Below are 18,010 nucleotides of genomic sequence, written 5' to 3'. Positions count from 1 at the left end.
ACAGTCATGGATATCAAAACCAACCAGCCTTCACCTCCCACATACTATACATATACACTCAGCTGGCTCTGGTACAGCTCCAAACCAAGGCCATTATCCAGATACTCTTCAAGGTGTGAATATGCTGACATACCGGTAGGAAGTATTCCGAAGCTCACTGATGACCTGAGTTAGCTGTGAGTGAGTTCTAGAAGCGTAGATGATCTTTGGGATATCTGTGTAGCAATCTGCACAAACATAAGGAAAGGGAGTAGCTGTGAGGCATGTCCTCATGTGTGCTTATACACGTAGCACTGACCTAACTCAGCCCTGCAGACATCTACAAACCTGATACTAGATATTGTGGGTTGCTGTGGTACCCTCATTCTAGAAAAAAAAAAAAAAAAAAAAAAAAAAAAAAAAGCTCTGACCCCAGGTATATACCCAAAATGGTGAGGAATATAGATGATACAAATTCTCCTTACTTAAATTCTGCTTCAGGAGCAGAGGCACCTCGGATGAACTGGCCCTGTTACAGGCTCTATCCCTTCCCTCCCATCCCCACAAGAGGCCAGGGAAGATGGGGGTGAGGGTGGGGAGAAAAGAGTCACCTATTGAGTCTCCGCTGGCAACATCAGCACTCCTCCAGGATGACAAGGTCCGACTGGCAAAGAGCTCCCCTTGAACTCTCTCAGCAATCTTTAGGGAAGAAACGGCATCTCGGAGATGTTCCCGCCAGGCCAATGTGGTGCAGAGGAGGCACAGTGTCTTGCCAGTACCTGTGGGGCTCTCCAGGATACCATTCACTTTCTAAATGGAGTCAGCAACAAGAAAAAGGTGGGGGTGTGGAGAAACAGAGAGAAGTCAGGTGGCTCTGAGATGTACAGTCCAGACCCAGGGAACATAAATTAATTAATTCATGACATTTTTCACTTTTCCCCTAAAAGCTTTAAATTAAGCTGTCCTCATCAGCCAAGCCTAGTGACACACAGAGGAAAGCAGGCATCTGTGAGCTTGAGGGCAGACTGATCTACATAGTAAGTTGTAGAACAGCCAGGGCTAAGTAAAGAGACCATCTCAGAAGACAAAGACTGCCTTGATTAGCAAAATAATTTCAGAGCATTACTGCAAATCTGACAGAATATTTCCGCCTAATATAAATAGTCAGATGACTAATTAGGTGCCAAGTCTCAAAATGAGAAACTGTTCTACAACTCTGGATACAGGTATTCACCATATTTAAACAGAATTTGATGTTCTCTATCCTAGATATCAGATGGAAGCCTGAACAAGACATTTGAGAAAAAGATGATTCAAATACAAGAAGGCACCTCAAGAAACTCAGTAGAAAGCTACATGCCTCACACCCCTAAGATTCAAAGACTTTTTTTAAGGCTCAAACACAAAAGTCAGCCACAGTGATACATGCCTTAACCCTAGCATGCTGAAGGCAGAGACAGACAGATCTCTGTGAGTTGAAGCTAGCCTGGCTTATCCAGGACACCTAGGCTAAAAGTTAGATCCTGTCTCAAAAGTAAAAATAAAATAAAATAAATCAAAGTTTTGTTTTAAAAGTTACAAAACATTTTCCCAAAACAGTGAGAGCTGGGTATTCCTGCTCCTCTGCATAGAAATGCACCCCCAGAGCCCAAATGATACCCATTCCTTATCCAATATACTCAACACAAACACCATCTACTCAGAAAGGACAGCAATACATTCTCAAAGCTATCACTCTCTAGAATTACCTCCTTTGTTCACTTGTTATAGTCTCCAACCAAAGAATGCAGACTTTTTTTGGATGATGAGGAATGGATGAGGGTAGGGCTATAGTAGGGGTTGCTGAAGGTACGACCTCATTGTCCCCTCCCTAAATTAATGTCTTGGGCTTTGTAGCTTTACCTTCTGGAGACATTCTAGCACCTTGGTCATATATTCCTGTTGGCATGGGTAAGGCTGAAAAGGAAAATCCACTGTCACACCATTCAGGACTACCCTGGGCATATCAGCCTATATTGAGGAAGATGCAGTGGTAGTCCAAGATGCAGGCTGTTTGGGTCTGTCAGACAAACCCCTCTGAACATCTCAGTTTTTCAGCCACTCCAGGTTAGTGTTGGCAGCATGTGGCATCAGGTCTCTCTCTGTAGGAATTCCCTACAACACAGACAAGAAGAAAAGCCTTTGTAGCCACAGACCAGTACACCAATCATTTTAGGAAGCTGTTCCTGTGGGGTCAGAAAATGTGTTATTTCCCTATGAAAAGGAGCTTGGAGCCAGTCATGGTGGCACATGCCTTTAAGCCCAGCACTCAGGAGGCAGAGGCAGGGGGATCTCTTAAGTTCAAAGCCAGCGTGTGTCCAATGAGTTCCAGGGCAGCCAGGGTTATGTAGACACTATCTCAAAAACATAAAAAGACGCTTAGAGATGTAAGGATGATCTCCTGACTCACACAATTCCATCCTAGACTGAAAAAAACAAAGCAAAATTTTTTAAAAATCTAGTTATCCAAACAAGGCGTCTGAACAAGCACAGTATTAGCACTCTACCTGCAACTCCTCAAAAAGTCTGTGACTAAGAACCTAGGAGCATCCCTTGTGGCCTGTACCCGAACAGAGAAGCATGGAATGCCTCCATCCTCTGATGCCCTTAAGGTCGGGGCCATGCACCATTCGGTCCAGGTGGGTACCCAAATGCAAATAAAGTAGTGAAACAGGTGGGGCGTGGTGCTCCCAGCACTCAATAGGAAAAGATACGTGGATCTCTTGAGTTCGAGGCCAGCCTGGTCTTCAGCGTGAGTTCCAGGATAGCCAGGACTACAGAGACACCCTGTCTCGCAAAACCAAAACCAACCAACCAACCAAAGGTAGCAAAAGAAAATCATGTTGTTTATCTGTGCAGCTCTCGCGAGTCACTAAACTTCTCCAGACCTTCAAGTCCACTGACAGGCGAAAGTCTATCAGCCGCCTTGGAACTAGCCCAGTAAGGTGCCTCTAACTAAACACCATTGGGAGCAAGAGCCCCCCCCCCCCACCCAGAATGCACCACGGCCGCTTCAGAACTAGCGAGAGCGTGGTCTATGACCTCCATCCACTCAGATAAAACTGCCAGCTGACTGCCAGCTCACTTGTCTCGGTGGTGGGGGTACCTTTCAAAATCCGGGATCAAACAACAGTAAAAAAGCCAATCCCGCGTGCTCCGCAGCCTGCTAATTGGAACTTCGCGGGCTTATCCGTGTAGCCACGCCTAAACACTACACTTCCGTTTCCTCCCTTCCGGTCCGCTACTTTGCATCCGGGCGGAAACCAGTTCCCCAACTCTGGGTCAGCGGGTTCCGTTGCTTCTGGACTCCAGCGTACGGGTTTCGTGCAGTGGACCTGGCCTCATCTCTGTATTCTATTCAGAGCACTTAAAATCGTCTAGAGTCTCGCTTGTCTCCCACTCGTTTTGTTTGTTTCGAAACACGATTTCTCTGTGTAGCCTTGGCTGCCCTAGAGCTCACTCTGTGGACCAGGCTGGCCTGCCTCTGCCTCCCAAGTGCTGTGATGAAAGGCGTGCACCGATCGGCCACTCATCTCCCGCGTTTGCATTGTGAGCTCCATCTTCTGGAGTCTACTAGGTCATTTGGCCAGGCCACCTACGTTGTCTGCACAACTGCACAAATCTTAAGCTTTCTTGTAGTTACTGACCTCACCTCACAAAGGCATCTTTTCACAGCTGTTGTATGAGCCTATCACTTTTATATAAAAATCCATAAATGGCTGCATCTTGCCTAGACCTCGAATTAAGAGTTCTCAGTGCCTCCTCTCTCACTTACCCAGTGTCCAGCTTATTTGTCAATCAGTGCCCCCTAGCTGTCAGGTGAGGTCCTCTAAATCTCTAGCACCTAGCACTAGCTGACAGTCAATAAGGGAGCTCCAAGGAAGAGAGAGCTGCACCGGGCATTGGTGGCGCACACCTTTAATCCCAGCACTTGGAAGGCAGAGGCAGGCGGATTTCTGAGTTCGAGGACAGGAGTGAGTTCTAGGACAGCCAGGGCTACACAGAGAAACTCTGTCTACAAACAAACAAACAAACAGAGCTGCAAAATCCTTCAGGGCAGAGGTGTTTGTTTATTTCAGACAATTCCAAAAGGCATTAGAAAGAAATTGATGTTTCAGTGGTAGTAGATCCTAGTTCCTCCTAGTTCCAGAGGTTCTCTTTAATACCTAGGTAGTTTCCCACAGATAGGCCCATATGCGTTCGTGTGAGATCATATTTACAGAACACTCTGACACATCTATAGATTTCTTTCAGACCCTCATCTCTCATTGGGAAGTTGAAGATGAGGGAGGCCACACAGAGTGGGATGGGCACCAAGTCCAGGCAAAACTTTCTGGGCTACTAGTGAAGCTGAGACCTGAGCTGATTCATCTGCTGCCTGGGTTCATATCGACAAGTCTAGGTCCATAGCACATAGATAGTCGCTTTGACACAGCACGAACAGCCTCCAATGAAACCATCCTGGAAGGAAGGAATGTATTCTAAAGAGATGCATATGATCTTCCCTTTGACAATCAGATCATTTAAACAATGGACCCCCCAGAAATTGGGAGGAAGGAAAAGAGTGAAGTGGTACTAGACAGAGGAGACTTTATGCAGCTATGACAACTTGTCAGACCACTCTACCAGAGAGACTGAAGCTAGAGATGATGGCTAGGACCCAAGACTGCTTAGTAATGCACATTTTTTTTGTCCTCTAATTAAACCTAAACCATATGTCAGAGCCCTGAAGATCACTTGGGAGATAATTGAACTTCACTGTCCCTCTGCCCAATGTTGCCACATTTTTTTTAAAAAAAAAAATCCTTTTCTATTTTCACTATTACACTGTCTACTTAATGTCTACATTATTACATTGATCTATTTAGAACCAGTTTCCAAGCACAGCTTGTTGGAGCTTCCAGAACCTATGCTTTGATTCTTAACAACTCTAGTGACAATATGAAATCTATTTTCCTGAATCTATTCTGAGAGATGAGAGGGTGGGTAAACTGAGGAAGGATATAAAAAGTCTTACTCAGGATGCAAAAGAATCTAAACCAAGTCAGCAAACTTGGATCCAGTCTGGCAGACTCCAAGGGATTCTCTATGGATAAAACACTATCTCAGTCACAGGGCAGATGTGAACCAACCACATATAAGATTGTGATAAGTACAAAGAAGAGAAATAATGTTAAAAGGCTCCCTAAACTAGAGGCCAGAAAAGGCTTCCATGAAGACTGTTCTGGGAATAGTATGAGAAAAGCTATGTTGCCGGCTATAGGGCTTAGACATAACAAATCTTCCAGAGAGTAAGGAGCTCAAACAGGCTAATAACAGAGTAAAGAGACATTAACCAAGGACTCCCACTATGCTCAGGAGTGTATTAATACCTACCTTGAGGTCTGGGAGTTTGGAAATGAGTGGATCTTCCTGTAACTGTCTCTAGGCGCCTCCTCATTGCCAGAAACTGCCAAGTACCTTCCAAGGACTCTGGTTCACCTTTCCTGTCCTCTTCTCTCTGATGCATGCCAAGCCCCAGTATATAACAGGTGGTTTGTAGGTACTTGTTGAATGACTGAGTATCCTTCTGAGGTGCAGGACTTCTCCTGAATATTCCAGAGTGAATTTAGATCAATAAAGAGTTCAGATCTGTAATCTCTTAGCCCATAAATAGCATCCCCAAAGCAGCTGCTCATGAACTTTCTTTAGTTGACTTTGGTGAGAACTCAAGGTTTGCTTTTACATGGCACCATACTGAGGCAAACATTTAATATGCCTACTGTGCCTTTAGTATTTTTTCTTCCTGTGAGCCTAGTACTTTGCCAGGGACAAACAACACAGCTGGTTTGTAGAGTTCAGACAAGAACAGAAGTTTATGAGAGAGTATGCCCAAGGTGAGATATGGCAGTACAGTCATATGAACCTCCGTGTGTGTGTGTGTGTGTGTGTGTGTGTGTGTGTGTGTGTGTGTTTATCTGCAAGAGAAGACTTTAAGGTTGAGAAGATTACTTCTCTTCTCTTGATCTCAGAAACTGAGTTTAGCCTCTGGATCAGAGTCCATCTAAAGCATACTACAATGCCCAGATGCTGGCCCAGATGCTGGCACAGATGCTGGCACAGTAACTTATCTAGAGGATGTGGCTGCTTCCAAAGGGGTCAACACTTCTATTAGGAATAGATTTGTGTGCTTCTCCCTTCTTCCAGCTCCCTCCCAGACCAGAATTCCAATGAGTAGTGTACACACAGAACTGTGTTTTCTCCATGTGAACGAGCTTGGTGTTTCTACATAAAAAAGTATCACAAATAAACATCTCAAGACAACATTTAGTACACTTTCCTCCATCTCTTGGAGCTTGGCATCATGGATGCTTCATCTTACACCCAAAATGTAGAAACTCAGAGAAGTCAGAAACTTCCCCTCCAATAGAAAATGTCAAGTGGAGAATGTCAGAGCTGATGCTGGAACCTGCCTCTAGCTCACACCAAAGCCCTGTTCTAGGCTTCATGTGTTAGCTCCCGACTTTATCTGGAAGCTCTGAAGGGAAACCTATATCCAGGGTATTCATGTTGACAGAATTTGCTTCCAGTGGTGGCAGTTTTAAGGTCTTGTGACTACAAGATGGAAACAGCTTTTATATCTTTGCCACTTGACCCCATAGTGAGGACTGTCTACTCTGCTTTGAAAGCGCTCCTGTTAGGGTTGGAGAAATACCTCAGTGGTCAAGAACACTTATTGCTCTTGAAGAGGACCAAAGTTCAGTTCCCAGAATCTACACTGGACAGAATACAACCACTTTTAAGTATAACTTCAAGTGATTTGATATCCCTTTTGGCCTCCATAGGCACCTGTATACAGGTGCATACACACACACACACACAACACATACACAGAGGGAGGAAGGAAGGGGGAAGAGAGAGAATAAAACAAATCTTTAGGGAAGAAATCTCCTACTTATTTGGGGCCACTGGATATTCCCTTCCAATGTCTTTTAATCCATACAATAAAATCTAATCCCAACCGTCAGATAAATAGGCCCAGGCTCAGGTATATGTACCAGAGGCAAGGTTGTGTGCAACGCTAGTAGGCTGGCTCGTGTACACCTGACCCTGAGGTTTGCTCCTGACCTTTGCCTTTCTGAACTGCCTCATCTCCCTTAAAGTCTTGGGGGCTTTTCAGAATTTTATTTCTAGCCTTATGAGTTAAATGTTTATGAAACAAGCCCTTTTTCTCTTGGTTTTAGTGACTCCGTCTCAAAAGTGGATGAGACAGCCCGTTTGGATATCAGACTGTCTTGTCGGGAAAGGTAAATCATGTGCTCCCTGCTTGTCCTAGTAAACCTTAACTGTCACCTTAACACAGCCTAGAGTCACACGAAAAAGGAATTTCAACTGAGGGATTGCCTGGATCAAAATTTACCTGTGCCAGTGTCTTTGGAGGACTTTTTTGATTGTTAATTGCTGGGCAGTACCATCCCTAGGCAGGTTGTCCTAAATTATGTAAGAAGGCCAGCTAACATAATAAGCCTGCTTGTGAGCCAGAGAACCACATTTCTCCATGGTTCCTGCTGCGTCTCCTTAAAAGTGACTAGGTTTCTTGGTCAGAGGCGATGCTTTATGGAATAGCAAGCAGACCTGATTTCAAGTTTCTGCCTTGACTTTCCTCAATGATGGGCTGTTACCTGTAAGATGAAATAAATCCCTCCTCCCATGTTACATTGATAGAGCTTATTTTTCCCCTAGGGATCTCACTATGTAGCCTTGGCTGGTCTGGAACTCACTACGATCCTCTTGCCGCTGCCTCTCAAGTACTGAAACTAAAGGCATGCACTACCATACCCAGCCCTTGACCAAAGCATTTTATCACTCCAGGAATGAAGCTAGAACATAAATACATGAATATACTCAGCTCTGGCAAATCTCTCTTCCATCTTCTGGAGTCTGATACTACAGCTCCATCTTATATCAAAGAAGCAAAGACCCAGAGATGTTAGGAACTCTTTCTCCATCAGATAGAGAATGTGATGGCTGGTGCTAGAACCTGAAGCAAGGTCACATCAAATCCTTGTCCTAGGCCTTACCACACCCTTATTTAACCAGAACCTGCTCAATCCCCCAGACAGTTACCCCAGATATTCTTGTAGGGCAGTGTCACCCTTTGTAAACCAGTGAATCCCTTCCTTTTAGTACTTAACAGGGGCTTAGTGGTCATCCAACCTCTGTCACCCACCCTGACCATGGGCTTAGACATGCTCCTTCCATGCCTATTCTGGGGAATGAGTCTTATCTCCATATCCTCTGAGTCACACAAAGCCATATTACAGGAGTGTCATCCATGGTTGCCTGCAGATGAAATATAGGCCTCTTGCTGCATCCTTTTACTTCTCTCCCTCCATCTCCTCCCACTGTCTTGCCTTTGATAGTTGCTGCCCTTGTTTGTTCGTTCACTGTCTGTCTCTCTCCCTGTCCCTCCCTTTCCTCTCTCCTTTCCTCTCTTTCTTCCTCTCCCCTCCCCTTCCTTCCACCCCCTCTCCCTCCATCCATCCCTCTCTCCCTCCCCCTCCTGCCGCGCCCGCCCTCCCTCCCTCCCCTCCACAGCATTGCAGCATTCGCAGACTGCAGCTCCCAGACGCCGCCCGCATCCCTCCGGCCTCCGAAGCCCCAGCAGCCGCCAGCACCATGGCCAGCACCGTATCTGGTAGGGCTTGGGAGCCTAGGGGATCATGGGACGGCGGTGGGTCTTACCAGAGGCCATTGTCTAAGCAGGGGCCTCGCCTGACGCAGGAGCAAGTTACTGACTCCGTTTTCCTGTGTCGGACCTTGTGCATGGCGAGGCTGAGCTGGCCCTGCAAGAACGGGGGTCCGGAGCCCTTAATGGCCGGGAGGGGACTCAAGTGGGGAGGAGATGCTGCCGGACGCCGGGCAGGAGCCGCGCCCTAGGCAGGGTTGAATGAAATCGGGCTCCCCCGGGCATTGCCCCTTCGGGTGCCGGGGTGCGGGGCCAAGGTGCGACTGCGGCATAGCGGCTCTGCGGATTCTTGCCTGCAGATAAGAGTGCCTGCAGTTCGGCTAGGAGATCCCCTAAGGCTCCAGTTATCTTGGGTTTCAGTGTCATTGAGTCTTCGGAGGGGGTTAAGGGGAAGGTGGAACCCTCCACAGAAGCCTGGACCTTAGTCCCTGAGAAATGGGGGAGGGGCGGAGGGACATAGGAGGGGACCTCTCAACCGCACTCGGAGAGAGACTAGAGCTTGCAACAAGCGAGGCTTCCTCACCTCCAGTCCCCACTGTGACCACTGTACCAGGGGACCACCCTCTGCGATGCTAGGGCCACCGGCTCCAGCCAGAACCTCCGCCCTTTGCGCCACTGGGTATAAGTGGAGAGGCTATTGCATTTCCAAACCTTTCCGGGGTGTGGTGGGGTCTGCTTTCATAGGAAGCCTCCCACACCTCAGACTGCATAGAGGGTCGAACCCAGGAGGAGGGAAGGACACCTGCAGTATACTAGGTTCCTGCATGGTTGCGGTGGTTCGACTCTTGACCTGAAATCCTAAAACTGGACAGCCCCGCCCAGTCCTTAATCCCAGCAGGGCTTCGTCTTTTTCTGAGACTGCAGGACGCTTGACACCCACCTCTTGACCTTGGTTTCCTCTAAGAACCACATACTCTTGCTGCCTTTCCTTTTCTCAGCCCAGGAGGCTGATCTCCGCGGTCAAATAGGTCAATGCGTGGTTCTCCTTGGCTTTGGCCCCAGGTACAAACTCCACCCATCACGCGGTCCCGCCTTGAAGCCGCCCCTTACGCCCAGAGATTTTCAGTGCTAGCCAAGGAGCGGACCACGTGTGTAAAGACCCTTTAAGCTCCAGCTCCAAAAAACGTGGATCCAACCTTAGCTTTGTGCTATAGGTCTGGCCCCTTCCCATCAGCCCCAGGTAGTGTCTTCCTATTGCTTAATGTCTCTCAAGTACCAGTTTCTTATTAGTTATCCTGTCCTCTCCAACAACCTCACCTTCCTGCAGTCAGATCATAGAGCAGGCCTGTCCCCAGGCCCTCCCAGTGGTCACTTGTTGTATCTGTTGCTTGAGGATCTGTCTTCTGAGAAGAAAACTCCCCATTGTTTATCAAAATAAAAGAAACCATACCAAGGAATATGTCCATGACCACCAGACACTGCCACTGACTGCAGCTACAACATATGGTACCTCACTTGCCAGTTGAACACTTAGGTTTCCAGCTTTGACTTCTGGAACCTCTGATCTACTTGGACAGCACCCCACCCTTCTCTCCAGGTACTCACTCCTGCTAGGCTGGTTCTGCTCCCTGAATTCCTGACAGCTTCCCCCATGCTGAAGTGATAGTTATCTGGAAGATAGCCTCCTGGTACTGGTTCTTAAATTTGATGTTATCTGCTATAAACTTGCAGTACTTTCCCTGTGAATGTTTCACGATCAAGCCAAAATGGCCTTTGAGCAGCTGTCAGGTCCCAAGTTCCTGACCTGACCTATGAGGACAGACTATCAGGGGTTTGGATACAAGATGAGAAATAATAATAATGAAAGCTAGAACCAGCAGGGAAGCTGGTGAAAGCTAGTTTGGACTTGAAAAGAACAAAGCCCCTTCTTTCTGGCCTCTTTCAGGATTTTGGTCTATCCTGCCCTAGCCAAGACCCTGACCTACTCCTTGCATCCTGTCAGCACAAGACTGACCTCCTCTAGATCCACCAGATATCTTCTTACTAGCTTGTTACTGCCAATCTCTCAGATCCTCTAGCTCCTCATCACATGATCTGAAACATGCCTCATACATCCTTTGTTGGATCAACCTTTCATAGCACAAATACACGAGTGGATGTTATTTATGAAAAGACAAAACTTGGCTAGGTATGGTACACTCAGGAGGTGGAGGCAGGATGATCAGGAGTTCAAGGCCAGGCTTTGCTACATTGTGAGTTCAAGGTCAGCCTAGGCTACATTATACCCTGTCTTAAAAAAAATCACAACAAACAGAAAGAAAAGTAGGAAGAAAAGGAAGGAGGGGTAGAAGACATGGAGAAGAGAACCCAAGGGTCTGGGGAGATGGCTCACAGTGTAAGAGTATTGGCTGCTCTTCCAGAGGACCTAGGTTTATTTCCTATTACCCACATTGTGGTGGCTCACAAATCTCTGTAACTCCAGTCTCAGGGGATCTGACATCCATGGATATCAAGCATAAATGTGGTGCATAGATGTACATGCAGGCAAAGGAAAAATAAGCACACATACATATAAAATAAAATAAAATAAAATAAAATAAAAGCATGAAGTCCTCTTTGAAGTCCACCCCCCTCCTGACTTTTTCCCTCTTTTCGCTTCTGAATTCTTCCGAAGACAATGATTAGCCTTGCTTTGCCCACCCTGGGGCTGTTTCTGCTCCCTCTGCCGCTGCTAGAGCCCCATGCTGTTTTCAAATGAATCTGACTAATTATAAAGTTTAAACCAACCAGCACCCTCTGTGCTTGCTGTGGAAGGACAGAATTCACCATTTCCACTCCATACCCTCAGTTCTTTGCCAATTCATGTTTTAAAAATTATCAGGTAAAACTTGATCAGAAAGTTTCTGGTCTGTCTAATTAATGCTTGTCCAAGCTCCTCTTGTCTGTTACCTCAAAGAGTGCTAGTAGGTAATCAAACATTCAAACGTGGAAGTAGGCTTCTTCTCCTCCTCTCCCTCCTCCTCTCCCTCCTCCTTTTCGTACCTAGAGACCTAGATCTGAGTCTTAGAGCCTACAAGACTTTGGAAATTGATAGAACAGAGAGAAGAATACTGATTATCTAGAATTGCATTTCAATGAATGTTGTTAGTGGCATCCCAGTAAGCTAAGATCTAGCATTGTCCCTGAAGAATGGAATAGCTGTATATCACCGAGACAGTAGTCTCCAATGGAGCTGGTTCACAAGTGAATGGACCCAGAACAGTAAGATTATTTTCATTTTAAAAGTGAGTATGTCTTTCTTTCTGTTGGGGGTCAGGGTCTTAGTCACTTAGTTTGCCTCTCTTTCTAGCTGAGTAGCAAGAATACTGGATGGGGGCACTTGATCTGGAAGGAAGCAGTGAGCTTGTAGCTCAGTGGACAGCTCCTATAAATGGTTTGTCTTTGCCTTTGGTAGAACCTGTTTACCCTACCTGAAAGGGCAGTGAGTGGATATCTGGAGAGAACAAAGATTCAACTCAAAGTGGTAAATGTGGAGGAAGCAGTAGTATCTGAGACCTCACTCAAGTTTACAGCCAGAGAGAGATGCTCTACAGGTGAAGTCTCAGCTATTTGAGAGTTGGGGGCAGGAGGATCACTTGAACAGGAAAGTTCAAGGCCATCTTGAGCAATATAGCAAGATCCAGCCTTTGAGGAAGGGAAAAAATGAAAGAGGTGGGGGGTGGGGGGTGGGTGGGGGTGGGTAGTGGAGGTGGGTGGGGAGGGGGGCTACTGGGAGAGTTTCCTACAGTTGTACTTGTCCTGCTCAGGAAACTGGAGGCAGAAACAGGTAACTTTTTATGAGTTTGAGACAAAGATACAAAGTTACCAGTAATCACAGACAGGTATACTCATATAAAGAAACAATTTGAATACTGGCAACCAGAGACATAGAAAGACACAAAAAAAGCTGGCTATAGTAGCTTACATTTGTAATCTTAACACAGGAGGTGAGGGAGAAAGATTAATGGGAGTTGAAGGCCAACCTGGACTGGAATAAAACCCTGTTTAAAAACAGAAAAGCAAAGCAAACAAGCAAAAATCTAAAACAGTGATTAAGAAAAAAAAAAAATACAGAGGATAGAGACCCTAACTGAAGTGTTATAGTTTGTTCAGACTAATCAGAAAAATACCTTTAGGATGGGTATTTCTTCTAAAAAATAGAAATTTATTATGTCTATACTCTAGAAACTTAAAGTCAAGGCACCACTAGATTTGCTCATCTAGTGAGGGTTACTTCCTCATTCATAGGTGTGTCCTTGTGACTTCAAGTGTTGGAAGAGCTGTAGGGTTACTAAGGATCCTGTGCAGTAAGACCATTAATCTCATTCAGGAGTTTGCACAAAAGAAAATCCCAAAGCTGTTTTGATTTTCTTATTTCAGACAAGGTTGTACTCCAGTTTGCCCTTTTATGACCTGCCTACCTCCTAACAGTATCATACAAGGGTAGGATTTTTAACCTGTGAATATTGGGAAATGAATATTTGAACCACAGCAGACAGAGAAAATCATGCAAAAAGTGTAAGAGACAGAGACAGGTCAGGCACAGCAGTGCACATCTGTAATCTTTGTTTTTGGGAAGATGAGTTCAAACACCAATCTGAAGTACACGATGACTTCCTGACTTCCGGCCAGCACGGTCTATGTAGCAAGACTACCTAAAAACCAACAGAGGCGTGGTGGCACACACCTATACATCTGGGAGGTGGAAGCAGATGCATAAAGAATTCAAGGTCATTCTAGGCTACATAGTGAATTTAAGGCCAGCCTGGATTACTTGAGACCCCGTCGCAAAACAAAACAAATATGCACATAGATAAAGACCAATGTAGAAGACAAAGACATAGAAACACCACATGGCCATGGTACCTGCTCACCTTGACTTCACATCCACAGCCTACAAGGAGAAGATGAAGGAGTTATCTGTGCTGTCGCTCATCTGCTCCTGCTTCTACTCGCAGCCTCACCCGAACACCATCTACCAGTATGGGGGTGAGTGTATCCACACAGCCAGGGGCTGGCCCTGCTCAGCTGGGGCTTGACAGCCTTACTTCTCTTGTTTCTTCTGGCCTCTGGCAATGCTGTAGCAGGCTGCAGAGAGTCATTCAGGGTGGAGGGACCCATGCTCAAGAGTACCACCTGAGCAACAGCACCCCTTCTCAACCCTTGTTGGGATGTGGGCTGGGAATAAACCTCTGATCCTGCCTGTATGCCCAAACTAGGACTCCTGATGTCCCGTCTGGTCTTGCCCTACAGATATGGAAGTGAAGCAGCTGGATAAGCGGGCCTCTGGCCAGAGCTTCGAGGTCATTCTCAAGTCTCCTTCTGACCTGTCTCCAGAGAGCCCTGTGCTCTCTTCTCCCCCCAAGAGGAAGGATGCTTCCTTGGAAGAGCTGCAGAAGCGGCTGGAAGCAGCTGAGGAGCGGAGGAAGGCAAGCACTCTCCATACACACTTGGCATTGCTGACCAGGCCCTTTGCTTGGTCAGGGCATTGGGCTGGGTAGTGTAGAACTTGCTGCTGAGAAATTGGAATGAGACGAGAGACGGATGTGACAAAATGGTGACAAACACAGGACAACAGGAAACACATTCTTGAGGGGGACCTCAACCTTAATTATGGCAAAGGGAGGTCAGGTTGTATTCCTTCAGAAAAAGCTCTTAGGACATAAAGCTGAGGCTAGTGCTCCTTTCCAGGGCAGACAACCGAGGAGAAAAGGTCTCACATCTGAAGACGGTTAGCTGGATTGGGTAGGAAGTTCAGTGGGGCCCTGGAAGATATGAATGGGGCTCACAGCCCCTCCTCCACACCAGCCCCTTTGAGACTGAAACTTAGAGAACAAGATTTGTTTTAGGATTGAGATCCTAGAGGCAAAGCCCACTGGACAGGGGAAATGACTTAAACGATACACAATAGGACCCAGACTCAGCAAGTTTCCCTTGAAGACTGATGCAGCTCTAGGTGCTTGCCATCATTCAGGAGGCATCCTACGCCAGGAACTAATCAACCCAGGGATCTTGCATCAGACACTCCTTTCCCCAGCACGGCGGGATAGAATATCAATGTCCCATTCCAGATCCCTGTGGACACAGGTCCTTGCTGGGCAATAGTGAGGAGCTAGGACCTAGCTGGGCTAACTGCATCTATACCTGCTCAGTGTTTAACAGACAATTGTCTGGGGGTGGTCTTGAGAAGCCAGCACAACTCACAGTTCAGAATTTACCCTGCTCTGCTAACATTTGTGAGGTTGGGAGTTCTCAGTCCAACAAGAAGACTCTGTGGCCAAGGGTAGCACAAACGGCAAGCCATCGAGGTTCACCTGGCACTGGAAGGCAAACAGATTTTTCAGTGCAAAAGCTCCAGAAGTTTCAGGCAAAGTGGGATGGGGTGCAGGACAGTGTAAGGTGCCTAGCCTCATAGAAACTAGTCGCAGGGACTTAAGGAAGAGTGATGAGTACTGGTTGGAGCCAGAACAGCAGGACAAGGGAGTCATGGCTAAGCTGAGAACAGAGGGACAGAGAGGGCCTTCTACAACAGAAATTTGACTCCCTCCCAGCCTGCGTGGGTCCCAGGTCAGAGATGGTCAAGGCCATCCCCTGGACAGCTTCTGGGTCCATGTCCTGGCAGGTGAGACGCCTGACTCAGGAGGGATTCGGGCTACTGCTCACTAACCCCTAGCTCTGTGCAGACTCAGGAGGCTCAGGTGCTGAAGCAGCTGGCAGAGCGGCGTGAGCATGAGCGGGAGGTGCTGCACAAGGCGCTGGAAGAAAACAATAACTTTAGCCGCCTGGCGGAGGAGAAGCTGAACTACAAGATGGAGCTGAGCAAGGAGATCCGTGAGGCGCACCTGGCAGCGCTGCGCGAGCGGCTGCGCGAGAAGGTAGGCACGAGCGAGGGTGGGATGGGAGTGTAAGGAGGGGGCATTGACGTGGAGGGCGTGGTCACAGTGGGCCAGACTCTGGCTGTGAGACCTGGTCTGTGCATCAAGTGAAGAAGGTCCTAATAATGCCTTTCTAAAGTTGGGCACTTCCCTCAGCCTGGGAATCAGACCTAGAACCTGGTTCTAGTAAGACACATTCAACAACCACAGTAATGTATGGTTAAATTAGTTATGAAGCGCTCTGAAGGAATTTGCATGCCCGCGGGATCCAGCTCCAAGAGGAGTTGGAACTTGTTTACGTAGGGGGTCAGAGGCTCAACCCTCAATCTGATCCTTAAGCACTGTGGTTCCAGCGCTCCTGAGGAACAGTGATGCACCTATGTACCTGGAAGTTCCTGAGGACACCCTTACCCTTGGCCGGTCCTCTGAGTTCCTCCCTGTCTTCACAGGAGCTGCACGCTGCTGAGGTGCGCAGGAACAAGGAGCAGCGGGAGGAAATGTCTGGCTAAGGAGCATTGGACCCAGCGTGACAAGAACATTTTCCGGTTTTGTTTTTGTTTTCAATTCTGTCTAGATGCGAATTTTGTGCCTGCTCCTATCTGCTCCCCTGTACCCCCAGCTTCCTGCTTTTTCCCCACACTCTGAACTGTCCAGTCCTTGTGATGTGTCTGACCTTGGGCTCTTCCTGAAGGAGCTCCTTAGGCAGGAGATATGGTCCCTATTCAGACACTAGCCCAGGTGAGGCTGGGGCTCTCTTAGTGGCCCTCTTAGTGGATGTGTTGGCAATCTTAATAAATCTAGTGGCAGTGGCACAAACGTGTGGATTTTCATTCAGGATCTCAGACTGGGTTGAATGAGAGTTTGCCCTCTCAGCTTCTGCAGGCCAGACAGCAGTATCTACCTGAAATTTTATAGAAAACTGTGGAGAGACTCTACAGAGGGTAGAGAAAGACTGAGGACCCCCAGAGTAGGTTGGATCCACTCTGCCACTGTGGTCAGCCCTAAAGCCTATGTGTATCAGCGCTACCAGAGCTAGAGAGTGAGAGTTACAACCTTCTAATGTAGTTTCACGGGAGGGCACCCAGGGCCAACTTTAGAGCCTATAGTCATTGCTCAAGGGCTGTGTTGAAGTATTGTCTCACCTGAATTGGTTTGGGGTGTGTATTCCCCACCAAAGGCCCATGAACTTCTGTGGTCTAGAGAGCGTATCATGGACATCTTCGACTGTACCCGCTGTCTCAGAAGTACATTGTTCTTTGCAAAGCATTAGCTGAGGCATTCTGTGGAGCCACTCTTAATACCCCTGCCCCACTCAGGGGTTTTACAGCCTCTTGAAATTCTGGCCCCTTACCCCTGTCAAATGCTGTGATTCAAGAACACTCCTGGGACACTGGAATTCCAGCCTCACTTGTTGAGGCCAGGTGAGAGAAAGGAGCAGCCATGAATTCTTAGGGAGCTCTTGGGTGTGAGAGATTGTTTAGAACCAGCTGCTTGCAGATTTAGATGCTGGAAGGGTCAGCGTTCCTATGACATGCTCCCCACAGTCATCCTGGAACCCTTACTAAGGGCAGAAAACCTGACTCCAGGCCTCTCGTGCTTAAGCATCTAGGCAGGGTCCTTTCCTCTTTCTCAGCCCAGGGACTCTCAATGTCCCAATGGTGGCCTTTGAAGAGGTACCCTTCTTGGACATACTGGGAATCCCATAATTTTGTGACAAGGTAGCATTTTCTCTCTTCTCCATGTAGCCCCGTTTCACCATTAAGTTCCAGACGCCAGAGTAACTTCTCACCTGCCTGGTATAAAATGTGAGGAAGATACATGATGTGTTCTTTAACAACCTGGAACCAACCGAGGCTACAGAAACCAGGTAGCCATAGGTGCCTCTGCCCTCCATCAGGCAGGAACAACCCTTGAGGGCACCAGAGCTATCCAGGAAACAGAGGATACTGACCATTGCAGTGGCTCAGGGGAAATGGTTCAATCACAAGAGGAAGCAACAATCAGGACCTGAACTCTACAGTGCCCACAAGTGGGTTTTGTGGGACTCAAAAAGGGGAAGAAGAAAAGGAACCGAGACTAGGTTTCTTTTAATGGCAACTCTTAAGTAGCCAAAGTCCAGTGTAGCACGCACCCATCTTATGCACACAGTGAACTTACAAGTGAAATTAAATTAATGAGAAAGAGACCCTGAACAAACAAAATGGTTCAGCCAGTAAAGGAACTTGCTGCCAAAGCTGAGGACCTGAGTCTAATTTCCAGAACTCACATGGTAGAAGGCAACTAAGTCATATATCCTGTCCTCTGACCTCCACAAGCATGCCATAGCATGCACACTCACACATACATACATGATAAATAAGTAAATGAAATTTTAAAAAGATACATATGTGTTTAGAAATAGCTGTGTTAC

General features: G+C 47.1%; 2 protein-coding genes and 1 long non-coding RNA gene across 12 annotated transcripts in view; 1 reads left to right on the top strand and 2 right to left on the bottom strand.

Moving 5' to 3' along the window:
• The window catches only part of Rtel1 (regulator of telomere elongation helicase 1), a 36,216-nt gene extending 32,978 nt beyond the window's left edge, over window positions 1-3,238 (bottom strand). For all 10 annotated transcript variants that reach the window (XM_076930413.1, XM_076930415.1, XM_076930414.1 and 7 more), the window contains exons 1-4: window positions 3,125-3,238; window positions 1,882-2,133; window positions 591-789; window positions 134-227 (exon numbers count right to left, since the gene is read on the bottom strand). In XM_076930413.1, coding sequence (XP_076786528.1) covers window positions 134-227; window positions 591-789; window positions 1,882-1,983 — 395 coding nt within the window. In that variant the 5' untranslated portion in view covers window positions 1,984-2,133; window positions 3,125-3,238. The remainder of the gene's footprint in view (window positions 1-133; window positions 228-590; window positions 790-1,881; window positions 2,134-3,124) is intronic.
• An 827-nt stretch (window positions 3,239-4,065) lies between these two features.
• Window positions 4,066-9,753, bottom strand: LOC143441548 (uncharacterized). The gene is made up of 3 exons (XR_013109104.1): window positions 9,627-9,753; window positions 5,395-5,606; window positions 4,066-4,479 (listed from the first exon to the last, which is right to left on the bottom strand). It is a non-coding gene; the product is annotated as an uncharacterized LOC143441548 (long non-coding RNA).
• Stmn3 (stathmin 3) lies at window positions 8,318-16,416 on the top strand. The gene is made up of 5 exons (XM_034496936.2): window positions 8,318-8,695; window positions 13,619-13,714; window positions 13,979-14,154; window positions 15,409-15,600; window positions 16,050-16,416. Exons 1-5 carry the CDS (start codon window positions 8,347-8,349, stop codon window positions 16,107-16,109), a joined length of 873 nt encoding a protein of 290 aa, XP_034352827.1. The 5' UTR covers window positions 8,318-8,346; the 3' UTR covers window positions 16,110-16,416.
• Window positions 16,417-18,010: the final 1,594 nt, after the last annotated feature.

This window comes from Arvicanthis niloticus, chromosome 2 (assembly GCF_011762505.2).
Source record: "Arvicanthis niloticus isolate mArvNil1 chromosome 2, mArvNil1.pat.X, whole genome shotgun sequence".
NCBI lineage: Eukaryota > Metazoa > Chordata > Mammalia > Rodentia > Muridae > Arvicanthis > Arvicanthis niloticus.
This window is presented reverse-complemented; position numbering and strand designations above follow the sequence as displayed.